We start from the raw sequence: 17,374 nt of genomic DNA on the forward strand, positions 1-17,374 counted from the left end.
TGAAAGCCCCAAATAATAAACATAAATGTAAGACGTGTTAGTCTAGTATTTAGCTAGTCTAGATTAATTTAGCTTTAACAGTTTTTCCAGACGCTGGTCAATTTTTGTTTCTGCTAAAAAGAAAACACCCAGAATGTATTTCAGAGTTATTTTACTACACTTTATTTTTCAATTTGTCTATAGATATCAATTTCAGTACATATTGTATTAGTACATACTGAAATTTTACTAGAATAGTTCACCCCAAATCGAAGATTTTCTGAAAATGTACTCACCCTCAGCTGATCCAAGATGCAGATGAGTTTGTTTCTTAATCAGATTTGTAGAAATGTAGCATTACATCACTTACTCACCAATGGATGCTCTGCAGTGAATGGGTGCCGTCAGAATGAGAGTCCAAACAGCTGATTAAAACATCACAATAATCCACAAGTAATCCACACCACTCCAGTCCATCAGTTAACATCTTGCGAAAGCAAAAAGATGTGTGTTTGTAAAGAAAAAAAATGTTTTGTTGCTTCTGGCTAAAATACGAGTCCTCCATCCAGAATATTGCTTTCTGGAAGTCGTCTCGTCTGAATCAGAAGAGAAATATGCACAGATCAAGCAACGATTACAAGCAAAAACAGCTCTAAACAAATGTGTCGGTGGATTTTGATGTGCGAAAACAACAGCGGATGGACTTTTTCACTGAAGGAAGTGTTATTATGGATTATGGAGGCATATTTGGGCCAGAAACGACAATTTGAAGCTAAAAAATGCCTTGATGGATTTGTTGCAGCTTTTTTGCTTCACAAAGATGTTAATTGATTGACTGGAGTGGTGTGGATTATTGTGATGTTTTTATCAGCTGTTTGGACTCTCATTCTGACGGCACCCATTCACTGCAGAGGATCGACTGGTGAGCAAATGACGCAAAACTTCTCCAAATCTATTCTGATGAACTCATCCACATCTTGGATGGTCTGAGGGTGAGTAAATATTCAGTAAATTCTCATTTTTGGGTGAACTATTTCTAGAAAGACATCAACATTTGACACTTTCATGCCTTGAAAGTGAAACTAAATATATTACATTTGAACAAATAAGGCCCTCTATGTCTTGTTGTGGTTTTCAAGACATCTGTATAGGAAGAGCAGCATTTTCTCTTATTTTTTAATGAGGGTTAAAAGGTCTAACGGTCAGCCCAGGGCAAGAGAAAATGACTTGCAGGTGTTTTTTCCTAATTTTACGTTTCAACACAAACTCATATGAAAGGCACTTGAACAGTTTTCTTGATAAAACGCACAAAACAAAGATGATCTATTTTAATTTTTAAAAAATTGGAGTGGTCTTAAAATATTGTAATACTGACACATATTTGTGTGGATTGATGCAATTTTCCATACAAGTGTACATCAATTTAAACACATCTCTATTAAAATCACTACTCACTTCTTCAAGGCTAAAACTAATTTTAAGCCACATTTTGGACAGGAGTCCCTCAAATATCACCAACAAATGATTGCACGAATGAAATTAACGCCTGCAGTGGCTGTGGCACAGATACTGATAAACACAGCGCATCTGGCCTACAAATCACAGAAATACATTTTTTTACTTTTCAAAGGCAGATTTTATGATCTCAGAGTCAACAGCTGTGGTTAGAAGCCACATACCAACCAAGCCAACACATTTGTCATCCCCTCGAGGCTGTTTTTGGCATCTGTAGACATTTACAGACCCAGACAAAATGCAAATGTATCAATCAAAATCTTTGCAGCAAATCTTCACCGAGCCTGACGTGTTTGGAATGTGAGTTAGGATATTAAATAAATGCACTGGTCTGGTTTATCAATGCCATTCATTTAAGGTAATGTTGACCGGCACTTCATATTGTGGACATGCTTATCATCACACATCATTAATCAGATTACATATCCGACTTGCCGTGAGTTTATTAGTCTTTAAACCGCTGCTTTGTTGTTGTGTGCGGTCTTGCAGTTAGTCAATTATTTGGCGATGCTGTTTGGAATAAGTGAAAAGGTTTTAGACATTTTATGCAACACGATTCTCTCATCTTTTTTAATGCAAAAGCACTTTTGATTACAATGACAGGACAGACAGACACATATCTGATCAGTGTTTTGATTCTAAACATGAATCTTGAAAAAGTCAATAACATGCTCAATATTGTAAACAGATATATATTGTTCTTAGTTAACAATCCTCACGGTCTGCTTTATATAATTAAAATAATTCTATAATGTTCATCATAGTAAGTATTCAAATCTGAGATTATTTATTTATTTATTACATTTACTGCTTGCTTTGTCATATAAAAATATGATATCATATTTATCATATTATTAAAATGTATTATATTTTAAAATGCTGCATTTGATATAAAACAAAATATAACTTCCTAATGAACTGAAATATTATTTATTCGTTATTTTTTCTGTCTGCTTTATATGACTGAAAATGTTATATAATATTTATCATATTATTAAAATGTGTTAAATTAAATTAAAATAATACAAAATATTTATTAGTAAAGTTATTCAAAATTTATTTATTATATGTTTACTGTCTGCTTTATATGATTAAAATAATTTTATATAATATTTATCATACTATTAAAATGTATTAAATTTAAATTTAAAAGGCTATATTTGAGATAAAATATTTCTCAGTACAATTATTAAAAAATATATTTATTACATTTTAAAATGACAATACAAAATATAACTTCTTAGTAAAATGAATACAGAATATGTATTACATGTTTACTGTCTGCTTTATATGATTAAAATAATTGTGTATATTTATAATACTATTGAAATGTATTAAATTAAAATGTAAAAGGATATATCTGATATAATATAAAACATATCTTAGTACAATTATTTTTTAAAAATTTACATTTTAAAATGACAATACAAAATATAACTTCTTAGTAAAATGAATAAAAAAATATTTATTACATGTTTACTGTCTGCTTTATATGATTAAAATAATGTTATATAATATTTAATCATATTAATTATCAAAATGTATTACATTTTAAAATGTTTGATATAATACAAAAGATAATTTCCTCATAAAATTAAAATTTATTATTTTTCTTCTGTCTGCTTCATATGATAAAAAATATCATACAGTGGGTACGGAAAGTATTCAGACCCCCTTAAAATTTATAATATTATTAAAATGTATTACATTAAAAATTTTAATTTGATATAATACAAAATATAGCTTCTTATTTATTTATTTATGTTCTACATTTTGAGGTTAGACTTTTTACTTAAGTGCATTTCTCTGTGTATATTTATTTTTAAAATCCAATTTCTGTATAAATCGTGACTACATAATCTACTGAATTACATTTAAACAGTAAAACTTATGAAAGTTATGAAATGCAAAATCTTATGCAGAAACGTAAAACGGTAATACACAAATATTGTAACTCTGTATAAACGTATAACATTTAAAAAATATGTGGCAATCTGATGCAATTAAATCACAGCTATGTGGCCCCAACCTAATATTTCTGAAAAAGTGGCTAGTCCTAGGAACACAGTTGTTGTTGTTGTTTTCCATTCAGTTATTATGTGAATGCTTTCCTTTGTAGAAGTTGAAATATTTTCTGGAAGAACACACTACAAAAGCACAGCTGTGATTATGAGATGTGTCACTTCTGATATCAGCCTCATTCTGCGCATTGACAAATGAGACAAATGTTATCGTCAACATGAACGGTGAAAGGACTAATGCTCTGCTCGTGTGAGACCCTCTGGCAGGCTGTCTGGAGCTGGCAGCAGCGTCACACAGCAGTCTGTCATCCCCGTCGCAGCGGGAGTTTGTGACACTTCTTTTGGTATCAAAAGAAGTAAACACACAACTTATCAATTGAAGCTAGACAAAAATGAAATAAATAAAAACACAAAGATTTCATTGATTGCCCTGATATTTTGATCAAGGAGCCCAACAAGACAGCACACTTTCTGGCTGGAAAAGACCATTGGATATTCAGGGCCAGTGAACCACTAAATTACTCAACGTCTCTTTAATTACTGGAAGCATGTGCGACACCAGAATTAAGCTCAGGAGTTAAAAACAAAAACTAACAGAAGCTGAAGGGTAGGCTAGATATTGGCATTTTTAATTGCACCATCACATAGAATTGATGCTTTTAATTTTATACATCAGTGCAAATAAGATGTACATAGGTCTTCAGTAAGTTGTCTAAATGTGAAAAGAAAATAGTTTTTTCTCTAACATCTCAAGGTTTACACGTTAACATCAACTCAAGTTCAATTTCTGTATGTAAAAAAATGTGTCATTTACATTTTATTTTTTTTAAATAATTAGATATTTTTAGTGCTGTCAAACGATTAATCGCAATTAATCGCATCCAAAATAAAAGTTTTTGTTTACAGAATATATGTGTGTGTACTGTGTTTGTTTATTATGTATATACAGTATATATATATATATATATACACACACACACACACATGTACAGTATATATTTGGAAAATATTTACATGTATAAATTTATATTCAGATAATTTATATTATATATAAAATTAAATATATTTAAAATATAAACATAACATATAGTTTTCTTAAAAATCTACATGCATGTGTGTTTATTTATTTAAATATACATAATAAATATACAGAGTATACACACTTATATTATGTAAACAAATTTTTTTATTTTGGATGCGACTAATTTTTACTAATTATTTAAATCAAATAATAAATTAACTATAATTATTTGAAATATAGATCAATATCTAAAATTAAAAAGTAAAAGTATAAAATTTGTATTTTTTTATTATTATTAATATAAAACTTTAACTATTGTTAATAAAAAATTATTATCCAACAATATATTATACTTTAATTACTACTAATTATTAAAATATGAATACATTTTAAATTAATATTTAAGTATAATTCATTCATAATTCATTGCAATAATGTAATAATCAATACTTTTTAAATTATAATTAACACTATTGATCTCTTCAGTATTACTGTATAAAGGCACATTGAAGATGAGTTAGTCTCATCTAGATTGTAGATACAGTATTTATAAATGGTTAGCAGCAGTGTGTAACTTCTCTGCTGTTGTCATAGAGATGCTCCTCAAGAAAAGCCAGAGTTTTCTGCCAGGACTCCTCCTAAGCTCGACTGTGAGGAACCGTCTCTCCTCCCCAAAGCACCACCACTACAATACAAAGCAATGTCATTTCAACCTCCTGAAATACAACACATGTGCCAACAACAGCACATTCATCTATCCGTCTGTGTATATGACATCTCACTTCCCATTTAAAAGCATGCTGCTTGGGAAAAAATCATAATAAGATAACAGATTATCCATAGACTAGCCCTTATGTTATATTCCTGGTCAGTATAACCCACAGCACATTTTTGAGTTGCTGGAAATACTGGTTAAACTTGGATGTTTTTCTTGAAATTGTGAAATTATTTCTTGTTTAGGGTCATGAACATGCCTGCAAAGTTTCGACACTCTGAGATGTTAGCAATTTATACTATGATTGTGATGTTAGCAGGTCAATTTGACCCACACATTTCTGGATGGATGGATGGATGGATGGATGGATGGATGGATGGATATTTTTTTTTATTTATTTTTTTTGGATTAGTTTTTTTTTTTTCTTTTTTTTTTTTATTAGGTTAAGTCATTATTTCGAGAAAGTTTCTCATTATTACGAGATACTAAGTCATTATTACGAGAAAGTTTCTCATTATAACGAGATACTAAGTCATAATTTTGAGAAAGTTTCTCATTATTATGACTTACAGAATTATATTTTTTTATTTAGTGGCGGAAACGGGCTTCCATAGGTTATGAGACTTGTGCAAGTTGTCATTCTCTAGTGAATTTCTCTGGTTATATTTATTTTTCAAATCCAATTTCTGTATAAACTTAAAATCTGGACTACATGAGCTACTGAATTAAATTTAAACAGTAAATTATGAAATGCAAATATTGTAATTCTGTATAAATGTGAAACATTTAAAATGTGGCAATCGGTTGCAATAAAAACATACTGTTCACATTTTTGCAAAAAATAAATGTTTAAAGTGGGTCATATGATGCAATTTCAATTTTATATTTAAAGAGTTTTTATATTTGATCTTTTTTATATTTAAAGTGAGTTTTTTGGGCAGTGTAGAGTAGCGCTTGTTGTTTGTAATTTCTCCGATCACAAATGCAGACATGGTTTTATGTTTATGCAGCACGATGCAACGCAACGTGTAAAAACAGTATAAGTCATTATAATCAGTAATTATGTTCCCACTGGATGCAACAAATGCCCAATCAGTTTTTTTGTAACTTCATATATTCTAGATCCATTACATGTAAAGTAAAACATTTCAGAAGTTTTTTTTTTATTTCGATTTAGAGCTTACAGCTCATGAACGTCAAAAATCCAGTATCACAAAATATTAGAATATTTACATTTGAGTTTCATTAAATGACCATCTCTACAATATAAATTCCGGGTATCTCTTGTTCTTTGAAACCACAATAATGGGGAAGACTGCTGACTTGGAAATGGTCCAGAAGGCAATCATTGACACCCTCCACAAAGAGGGTAATCACAGAAGGTTATTACTGAAAGGGGTGGTGTAACAACGTTTGTAGATCTGGAAGAAGGAGACGGGAACCGGCGAACGCTCAAAGAAAACTTTAATAAAATAAACAAACACAAAATAGCGCGACAGCCCCTCGCGGACGACTGTCACGCACAAACAAAACCAGAACACAAAATAAAATCCAGGCCTGGTCCTCTCTTGTCTTTCACTGTCGTAACTCCTCCTTTTATACTTCCGGAGCTCCTCCGTGGGACTCGAGACCAGTGAGTGGTGCAGGTGTCGCTCATCATCAATTACTCCACCGGTCTCGCTCTGTTCCCACGGCTCTCGGCCCGCCCCCACTCATCACAGGTGGCTGTTCACAGAGTGCTGTATCAAAGCATATTGAATGCAAAGTTGACTGGAAGGAAGAAAATGGGTAGGAAAAGGTGCACAAGCAACAGGGATGATCTTGAGGATACTGTCAAGCAAAGCCGATTCAAACACTTGGTAGAGCTTCACAAGGAGTGGACTGAAGCTGGAGTCAGTGCATCAAGAGTCACCACGCTCAGACATCTTCAGGAAAAGACCTACCAAGCCATTTCTGAAACATCGCCAGAAGCATCTTACCTGGGCTAAGGAGATAAAGAGCTGGACTGTTGCTCAGTGCTCCAAAGTCCTCTTTCCAGATAAAAGTAAATTTTGCATTTCATTTGGAAATCAAGGTCTGGAGTCTGGAGGAAGACTGGAGATGCACAGAATTCAAGCTGCTTGAAGTCCAGTGTGAAGTTTCCGAAGTCAGTGATGATTGTACCCATAATTTTAACGTAACAAGGGCTAGCCTGCTCAAATACAGTGAAACAACTAGCTTGATTACACATGTATTAGACTTTCACCTTTGGTCTTTGCCTCCAGTAGCTTGAAATCACTGAATCGGACGTGAGTTCTGTAGGGCGGCTCAATAAGGTGACCCGTTCCAGGATACGAGACAACCGTTAGGAGGTGACTGTTCCCAGCCTTCTCCATCATCTTCTTAATCTGTCGAGCAGGAAATGAGATCGGCTCAATCACTGGCCTGAGATGAAACATTTGAATGTATTAAAGGGATCGACTCACATCCGCTGCAGATTCTGCAGCCGGCCAGTTTTGATCGTCCTCTCCAACGATTAATAAAACAGGACATTTGATCTCACCCATCTGGTAAAAACATGAATTGCAAGCACATGACTCTTTGTAGTACAAAACTGAATATTATATACCGATTACAAAGTAAATGCATCATTTTCATACCTTAACTTTCTTGGAAGGGTCATCTGGTACTGGCAGCAACAGATCCCGCCAAATTATTCTCATCTTTTCATCATAGTGGAGTTTGTCTACATTTCTTGGTGTTGACAGAATGACAGACATTACTAGTATGTAGTTTGTATAACATAATGCATCTTAATAATGCCTGTTGTGTGAAAACGGTGTTTCTTACTGTTGTAGTGCTGCATAGACATCCGCCAAACATCCTTTGAGCGGCATGATGTGACACCCGCTCGCACAAACCACACACCTGGGCTGCAAAGTTGCCATCAGTTAAACAGAAAAATACATTGTATCAATGAATCTGCATCGAATCTCCACTGTATTGATGTAAATGAGAACTTATGAGGTTTTTACCTCTACAATTTCTGAGTATGCGGTCAAACCCAGCATTACAGACACACCGAATGCCATCCCCATCACTGCCACTCTGTCAGGATGAACTTTGGGGTGTTTTTGTAGAAATGTGAACGCAGTCTGAAAACAAAAATTTATTTGATGTGCTTTAAATACTTTCAAGGTATATATTAGGGTATATACCTTATTTTCCCTCTCCAATGTGAAAATCAAAATGTATGAAATATTGAAAAATACATTTTAAATTAATAAACTAATTCAATTCAAAATGTATTTAATTAATTTCCAATTTAATTAAATATTATAATTTAATTTACATATAACTGAATTATTTTAGAATCACTTCAGCATTAGCAAACATTAAATAATGTCAGATTAGTTAATGCATACACAAATAGGTAGTAGAAATGTCATTTAATTTTAATAAATATATTTTCATATACACTACCGGCCGAAAGTTTAGAATAAGATTTTTTAATGTTTTTTTAGAAAAAAGTCTCTTATGCTTGCCAAGGCTGCATTTATTTGATCAAGAATACAGTAAAACATTAATATTGTAAAATATATTTGATATAATATGATATATTTTAAAATATAATTTATTCCTGTAATCAAAGCTGAATTTTCAGCATCATTACTCCAGTCTTCAGTGTCACATGATCCTTCAGAAATCATTCTAATATACTGATTTGCTGCTCAATTATTAATAATAATAAACAGCTTTTGCTGCTTAATATTTTTGTGAAACCTGTTGTTGTTTTTTTTGCTTGTTTTTTGATGAATAGGAAAAAAAACTTTAACTTGCATTACAGTTTCCACAAAAATATGAAGCAGCACAACTATTGATAATAATAATGCTTCTTGCGCAGCAAATCAGAATGAATCATCGGAATGATTTCTGAAGGATCATGTGACACTGAAGACTAAAGTACTGATGCTGAAAATTCAGCTTTGCATCACATGAATAAATCACATTTTAACATATATTACAACTGAAAACTATTTTAAATTATAATCAAATTTCAATTTTTACTGATATTATTAATAATAAACAGCTTTTGCTGCTTAATATTTTTGTGAAACCTGTTGTTGTTTTTTTTGCTTGTTTTTTGATGAATAGGAAAAAAAACTTTAACTTGCATTACAGTTTCCACAAAAATATGAAGCAGCACAACTATTGATAATAATAATGCTTCTTGCGCAGCAAATCAGAATGAATCATCGGAATGATTTCTGAAGGATCATGTGACACTGAAGACTAAAGTACTGATGCTGAAAATTCAGCTTTGCATCACATGAATAAATCACATTTTAACATATATTACAACTGAAAACTATTTTAAATTATAATCAAATTTCAATTTTTACTGATTATGCACTATTTTTGATCAAATTAATGCAGTCTTGGTAAGTATAAGAGACTCAAAACAATAAAATATCTTAATTATTTATTAACATATAAATATACATTAATTACTTGCCTATCCGTTAATCAGAATTATATTTTTAGTTGTTGTGTAGCACACATGTACCTCAAAGTAGGAGTTGTCCAAGTGATGGAGTTTTCCTTCAGCAGTCAGCATCCCGATGTACTCCAGAGCCAGCGAGACATAGCCGTGGGACGCCAGGAGCGCTGAGCGATACTCAACACGACCCCCCTGCCCTCCCCAGAGGTCCAGCACAGCAGGAAAGGGGCCAGAACCTGCATTACAAAACCACACACATATAAACGGATAGTCCCTCAAGTCTCTGTAGAAGTAGACAGAACGTACAATGATTTACATTCATCTAAATGTACAAGGTCAAATAAACGCTTCTCTTGTGGCACAATAAAAATACATATTTCGTGTTGTCTCTGAATGTTTTGAATTGAATCCTTCCCTTTTGTTCATTTTAATGCATCACTGCAGAATAAAAGTATTAATTTCTTTAAAAAATGACAGCATACTTTATATTATAATTAAATATATGTTAATTAATACATTTATTAAACTAACATATTATGTAATTTATTATTATATTTATGTTATTAGATTAAATAGAATTCAAAATTATTGCAAATACTATACTAGTGATACATGGGCAAGGACTGCATCTAATCGCTAATCCAAACCTGGAGGAATGAAGAGTGTCCCCTTTATCTCACCCTCTGTCACTTCAACCCTCTAGACTTCAGGGGCCAAATACCAGCATTCAGCAGTAGCTGATGTGAGGGGTATGTGATGCTTAAAGCCCCTAGCAAGGTGTCCTTCATACACAGAAAACGTCACTTTAACGTGTGTCTGGACATTGCTCTTCCTAAATCTGTCAATTCAAATTAGAATTATCTGTCAGTCCAGTCCATGATGGTAAAAGATTTTCCCATGCATTTTTCACTTCAGTTTCAAGTTAGACACAAATGCACCACATTGACATGCTACTTATTAAAAAGATAAAAATACTAGACTGTGACTGTGTGCTTAACAGCTTTAATTAGGGAAAGAATTACAATTTTATGAAGCATTGTAAAAAACTATTTAATTAAAAAACGATGGAGAAATCTAAAACTATCAATTTAAAGTTGTTAATTATAGGAACAACATATTTTAAGTTTATTGCTAAATCTGAATATACATACAAATATATAAGTATTTTTGAGACCGTGGGAAGACTCTATAATGTCATTAGCGTTGCTTCATGGAATAGGCGGACCTACTATTTAAATTAAAAACGATGGAGAAATCTAAAACTATCAATTTAAAGTTGTTAATTATAGGAACAACATATTTTAAGTTTATTGCTAAATCTGAATATACATACAAATATATAAGTATTTTTGAGACCGTGGGAAGACTCTATAATGTCATTAGCGTTGCTTCATGGAATAGGCGGACCTCTGTGCTCCTTTGGTGCATTTACTCATGGTGGCTCTCTGATTGGTAGAATTTTCTTTAAGCATCATGGGTAATGTAGTTTTTCACCAGGGATTCCGCTGTTAAATAGGGCTATTTTAAACATAAGTTGAAAAATTGCTAACTGAAATATTGTGAACAACAAAAGCATATTAAAGGGATAGTTCACCCCAAAATTTAAATTCCGTCATTAAATACTCACCCTCATGTCGTTCCAAACCCGTAAGACCTTGTTCATCTTCGGAACACAAATTAAGATTTTTTTTTTATGAAATCCGAGAGCTTTCTGACCCTGCATAGACAGCAAGGGTACTACCACGATCAAGGCCCAGAAACGTAGTAAGGACATCGTTAAAATGGTCCTTGCGACATCAGTGGTTCAACTGTACTATTATGAAGCTACGAGAATACTTTCTGAGCGCAAAGAAAACTAAAATAACAACTTTATTCAGCAATTCTTCTTCTCCGCATCACTCTTAGGGTGCCATTTAGGAGAGTACCACAATGCATGTGCACGCTCTCCTCTGAATGTAAACAAGGCACAGCGCCTGCGTGTTCTGTCTCAGCAGCATCAGGTGCATGCATGGTTTACGTGCAGAAAAAGGACATGCATGCATCGTGATACTATCCAAAATGGCACCCTAAGGGTGACGCATCAGAGAGCTCTCGGATTTCATCAAAAATATCTTAAAGGGGTCATATGATGCTGCTAAAAAGAACATTATTTTGTGTATTTGGTGTAATGAAATGTGTTTATGCGTTTTAAAGTTAAAAAAACACATTATTTTCCACATACTGTACATTATTGTTTCTCCTCTATGCCCCGCCTTTCTGAAACACGTCGATTTTTACAAAGCTCATCGGTCTGAAAAAGCGAGGTGTGCTGTGATTGGCCAGCTATCCAGTGCGTTGTGATTGGCCGAATACCTCAAGCGTGTGACGGAAATGTTACGCCTTTTATTCCTATGTCATTATTTGTTTATTTTTTTAATGTTAGCACCTTTATGATAAAATTACCATTTCGATTTACAAAGAAAAATAACAGTATACACTTTTGGTATGACGTACAGATAGTAAATGAAACCAGTTTAATTTAAGGTGAACTGTCCCTTTAAATTAGAAGTTCATGCACGGTTGTTTATCGCTCGCTTTATTAATTATTTACCGGCGACCTGGTTTACTTTTAGGAACAGGTTTCATACTCCACAGCAGACCCATGCCTTCAACTCCCTCAAATGTCCCGCCAAGACTTTTATCTCTGGAAACTGTGTATTAATGATCCAGTAAGTCCTTTTAGAATCAAAACTGTGACTGTGTGATGGTTTAAGATGTAGTAGTGTACCTTTAACAGGTAAGTGCTTAACTTCTACCTCCGTTTTCTCATCAACCAAGCAGCTTGAAGGATGAACATAAAGTACAGGACCGTGCTCAGCCATGTTATACCTCACAAATGGACAGCAGAGTCGCTTGGAAAGTCTGAATCAATCCAAACTGTGGCGAAGGCTTTTTATAAGACGTTTAAGCTGGTCATTGTCCTATAGCACGGTGGTTCACGCAGACAGCTCCTTTTTTGGACCTGAAGTTCATAGATAAACAAGCCCATAAAAACGTTACAGGTTATTGAAACCGATGATAAAAGTCTTATGTAGATAGTTTGACCAAAGTGACTGGATTTCCTGACATAAAATGTCATAAAACTTGACTAATTTTAGAACACTGAAATGAGCAAAATAATCAGGTCTGTAGGAAAACTGGGAATACTGTAGTCTTGTTATGCGGGAATTGTTGTTTGTTTACCTATTAATTATTTACTATCGTTTAAAGCAAATAAATAATGCAATCAAATCTGGATATTATTGATATTAATATCATTATGGTGGTTTTTGTTCTTATAACAGTTGTTATTTTTGTTATATAGTGATACATATTGTTGCAATTTGTGATAGTTGATTAGAAAACACATTTTAATAGAAATATTAATATATTAGGATTGATATTCTGCTCATTTATAAACATAAATGCAAACTATCACTGCTTATTTCTATATGAATATAGAAAGTATGTAATATATACATTTTAATTTAAAAAAATTATTGATATTTATCTTGCTGAGGTTGATTTATGCACTAATTTCCAGTTGAAATGCTGTTGTTTCACTGGAAGATCAAGCTAGAGTATGACATTTTAATAAAAAAATTGGGAGGTCAAAAATAAATAACACAATGAAACATTCGTGGATAAAAAATCATTAACATGCATTTAGAAAATCGAGTCAATTTCCATTTCATGCCAAGTTTCATCCTTGCACACAAATACAGAGCACCAAACGTTATGGTATTTATGGAAGATTTTAATTAATGACAAAAAAAACCCAAAACAATGATTGTCTGAACATCAAACTTTAGCTTTTAGCTATCAATATTTATGGGACTGAACACATTTTATTAACACAGCAGAAGTGATATATTGTAACGTGTGCCCTAAACTAGGCCTACTCTTCAAACAGCTGATAGCACCGCATTCAATGTACATGTCTAAAAATAAAAGACAAACATAAGTTAAAAGTAAACCACACTTTCAACTAGGCAGTTAAAATATTGAATATATAGTGGTAAATCTGCCTTCGTTGTAACATCATAGCAACGTTTTACTTCAGAAAATGATTCATGGTGCGCCTCCGGCGAATATGAGCTCCAGGGCCGCTTGGATGTCTCCGCCGGTGGCCTGCAGGGCTCTCAGGATGAGCTCCTCATTACGGATGCCCATGTCCCGCAGCTGCTGGAGCTGCGACTGCCACTGATTCTACACATTATCAAACAGAGTCACTCCAGAATCAGTAATGCCACTTTACCAAAAAAACATTATATTGTGATCAGACTTCACTGCATATAAAAAGGAACAGGATGCATGCAACTCAAGCTGTGCTAACAGTCATAGGAAGAATGCATGCATTTTTCTGCGACATCTCTATTTGAAGGGCTGATGATGGACTCTATAAAGATGAATCTGGTGTAAAATGTCACTGGATGTCCGGTGGTTACTCACATGTAAGCTGGACATGCTGGACACCTGCAGGGCCTGCTGCAGTGCCTGGTTAAACAGGTTGTTGGTTATAGGAGTGCCTGCAGGGATTGGGGACACTCCTGAAGACGGACCCTGTCACAGATGTATTCGGTTTTCAAATTAGTTTATGCAAATCTAAAACATTTATAGACACATTGATGGTTACATTCCAGCTGATAACAATTATTATCATTACTATCTGTTAACTAGTTCTGATATTAAGGGGTCACAACATCGTTTTCAACTAAAAACTGAAAACTCTGTACGCGTTTTGGCCGCTCATTTACAAGAAAACAGAGTTTTGGCGGGCTGAAAATGCAAACTTTGGAAAACGGGTTTCAAAGTGCGAGTTTTTGAAAACGATGTAGTCTCAGTGTAAACTACAAAAACGCACATTTGTGAAAACGTTGCGCTTGTGTATTATATGTGTGCATAGATATGTGTGCATGTGCGTAGAGTTTCTTTACAAAGTGACATCGCCATCTACTGGCCTGGTATGAATAATACAGCATTTTTTGTCGTTTTCATAGATCCGTGTGAACTGGGATCGTTCTGATGTTTTGTCTGTACACAAAGCTTTTTCAAAAACACAAAGGAAACACATTTCTGTTTTTAGTGTATTGTTGTCATGTAAATGAACCCTACATTTTTATACTGCTTTAATTCAAATAAAAATAAAACGCTAAAAACTAAAACCTATCATTTATAAATTAAAGTGAATTTAGACATCGCAAAATGATAAAATACTGCATGAACAATTCATATTTATTTTGTGATCTGCTAAAGATTACATGTAACAGTGTTATGAAATGATTACGTTATTTCAGAATTGATAGTAATAAGACATTTTTCTTGAGCACCAAATCAGCATATTAGAATGAAGGCTGGAATAATGGCTGCTGAAAATTCAGCTTCACCATCGCAGGAATGAATGATTAAATTGTTAAAATTATTAAAAAAAGAAAACAAATAGAAAAAAGTTCATTTAAATTGTTATAATATTACTAAAATTATAACAGATATAACAAAATTTGATCAAATGCACCCTTGGTGTGCAAAGAGACTTTTTCAAAAAACTACAAAAACGCACATTTGTGAAAACGTTGCGCTTGTGTATTATATGTGTGCATAGATATGTGTGCATGTGCGTAGAGTTTCTTTACAAAGTGACATCGCCATCTACTGGCCTGGTATGAATAATACAGCATTTTTTGTCGTTTTCATAGATCCGTGTGAACTGGGATCGTTCTGATGTTTTGTCTGTACACAAAGCTTTTTCAAAAACACAAAGGAAACACATTTCTGTTTTTAGTGTATTGTTGTCATGTAAATGAACCCTACATTTTTATACTGCTTTAATTCAAATAAAAATAAAACGCTAAAAACTAAAACCTATCATTTATAAATTAAAGTGAATTTAGACATCGCAAAATGATAAAATACTGCATGAACAATTCATATTTATTTTGTGATCTGCTAAAGATTACATGTAACAGTGTTATGAAATGATTACGTTATTTCAGAATTGATAGTAATAAGACATTTTTCTTGAGCACCAAATCAGCATATTAGAATGAAGGCTGGAATAATGGCTGCTGAAAATTCAGCTTCACCATCGCAGGAATGAATGATTAAATTGTTAAAATTATTAAAAAAAGAAAACAAATAGAAAAAAGTTCATTTAAATTGTTATAATATTACTAAAATTATAACAGATATAACAAAATTTGATCAAATGCACCCTTGGTGTGCAAAGAGACTTTTTCAAAAACATTCAAAAAAATCTTACAACACCAAATGTTTGAATGGTTGTATACTTTTTGCCACATCTGCCAATGACTGATAACCAGACATAAATATTTTGTACTGGCCATGAAAAACAGTCTTTGCATTTTGATAACTGTGCCAAATAATTTTGCATTTTCCTGCACTGTTATAATTAATTTGAAAATGTTATTGGTCAATTGGCGAACAGTGTTGGGGGTAGTGCATTACAAGTAATGCGAGTTACGTAATCAGATTACTTTTTTCAAGTAACTAGTAAAGTAAGGCATTACTTTTAAATATCCAAGACAATAACTGCGTTACTTATTTGAAAAAGTAACTTGGTTATTTTCTTGGATATTTAAAAGTTACTTTTTTCTCATTAATTCACTAGCTATGTTTCCATTCAAAGATGCTAATTTTATGCGCAAAACTGGAATATCGCATTAAAAAATTGTGAATAAATCACCGTTTCATCCGAGAACTAAATCGTCACTTTCTAATAAACTGGCACTAAATATCTCTTAAGAAAACTAGGAGAAGCCACTGAATATAAACATTTTCATATATAATTAATTACTTGCGCCTCAGAGCGAGCAGATGTAACACAGTAAATGCAGTCATTGCTTTCAGAGCTGGATGCCTGCTGTTTGGGAACGCAGTTGTGTAAGACAATTATACAGAAATACTTTGATGACAGACATTCCTCAGGCATTTCAGAACGACCAAAACAACATGCTGATGCTGTGAACAAGATCGGTCCACTGGTTAGTCAAGTTATCCCGTCTCATAGTGCAAAGTCACATGACTTTTTCAATGCGCATGGTGGAATTTATTCGGTAAATGTGTTTCCATCGTAGTTTATGTGCAGTTTTTCTTATCGGATAAAAAGTTTTTCCTACTCAATTGTGCGCGTAAGTTTTTAATGCGCATTTTTAGAATTGATGTGCCATCTTGGTGTTTGCATCCAGCATTTTTTTATGTGATATTCCAAAATGTGCATAAAAATAGGTGGATGGAAACATAGTCACCGACACCTCTTCTGTTTGAGAGAAATTGGGGGTGAGGTGCAAAGGCACTTCTATCAGCCCTAATTTCTATTTTGATGTGAAAGGGCCTTTACAGTTGCCAAAAATATAACTTTAGTTTTTTTTTGTTATTAAAAACCCCAGCCCATTTGACAAAAAGTAACACAAAAGTAATGTAATGCATTACTTTCCATAAAAAGTAACTAGATAACACAATTAGTTATGTTTTATGCAGAAACGCAATATTGTAACGCATTACTATTAAAATACTGTTTAAAGTACTGTTTTATACTGACCAAAGCTTTATGTGCATTTGGTGCTTGATGAGTTATAATTTTAGGCCTGGTTGTGTATATATACATA

General features: G+C 33.1%; 2 protein-coding genes across 2 annotated transcripts in view; both read right to left on the reverse strand.

Annotated features, from left to right (window-relative positions):
- Positions 1-5,093: 5,093 nt before the first annotated feature.
- Positions 5,094-12,748, reverse strand: acot19 (acyl-CoA thioesterase 19). Its single transcript, XM_071582393.1, is given in 10 exon segments — positions 5,094-5,221; positions 7,497-7,638; positions 7,717-7,797; positions 7,891-7,984; positions 8,081-8,163; positions 8,266-8,385; positions 9,798-9,967; positions 10,379-10,569; positions 12,322-12,427; positions 12,430-12,748. Coding segments are annotated over 10 exon segments (1,278 nt in total). The 5' UTR covers positions 12,593-12,748.
- Positions 12,749-13,501: 753 nt separating this feature from the next.
- ubl7a (ubiquitin-like 7a (bone marrow stromal cell-derived)) overlaps positions 13,502-17,374 on the reverse strand; it is an 8,462-nt gene continuing 4,589 nt past the window's right edge. Inside the window, exons 9-10 of the mRNA XM_016277769.1 lie at positions 14,202-14,312; positions 13,502-13,958 (exon numbers count right to left, since the gene is read on the reverse strand). Coding sequence (XP_016133255.1) covers positions 13,821-13,958; positions 14,202-14,312 — 249 coding nt within the window. The 3' untranslated portion in view covers positions 13,502-13,820. The remainder of the gene's footprint in view (positions 13,959-14,201; positions 14,313-17,374) is intronic.

Source organism: Sinocyclocheilus grahami, unplaced genomic scaffold (assembly GCF_001515645.1).
Source record: "Sinocyclocheilus grahami isolate Dianchi unplaced genomic scaffold, SAMN03320097.WGS_v1.1 scaffold115.1, whole genome shotgun sequence".
NCBI classification, from domain to species: domain Eukaryota; kingdom Metazoa; phylum Chordata; class Actinopteri; order Cypriniformes; family Cyprinidae; genus Sinocyclocheilus; species Sinocyclocheilus grahami.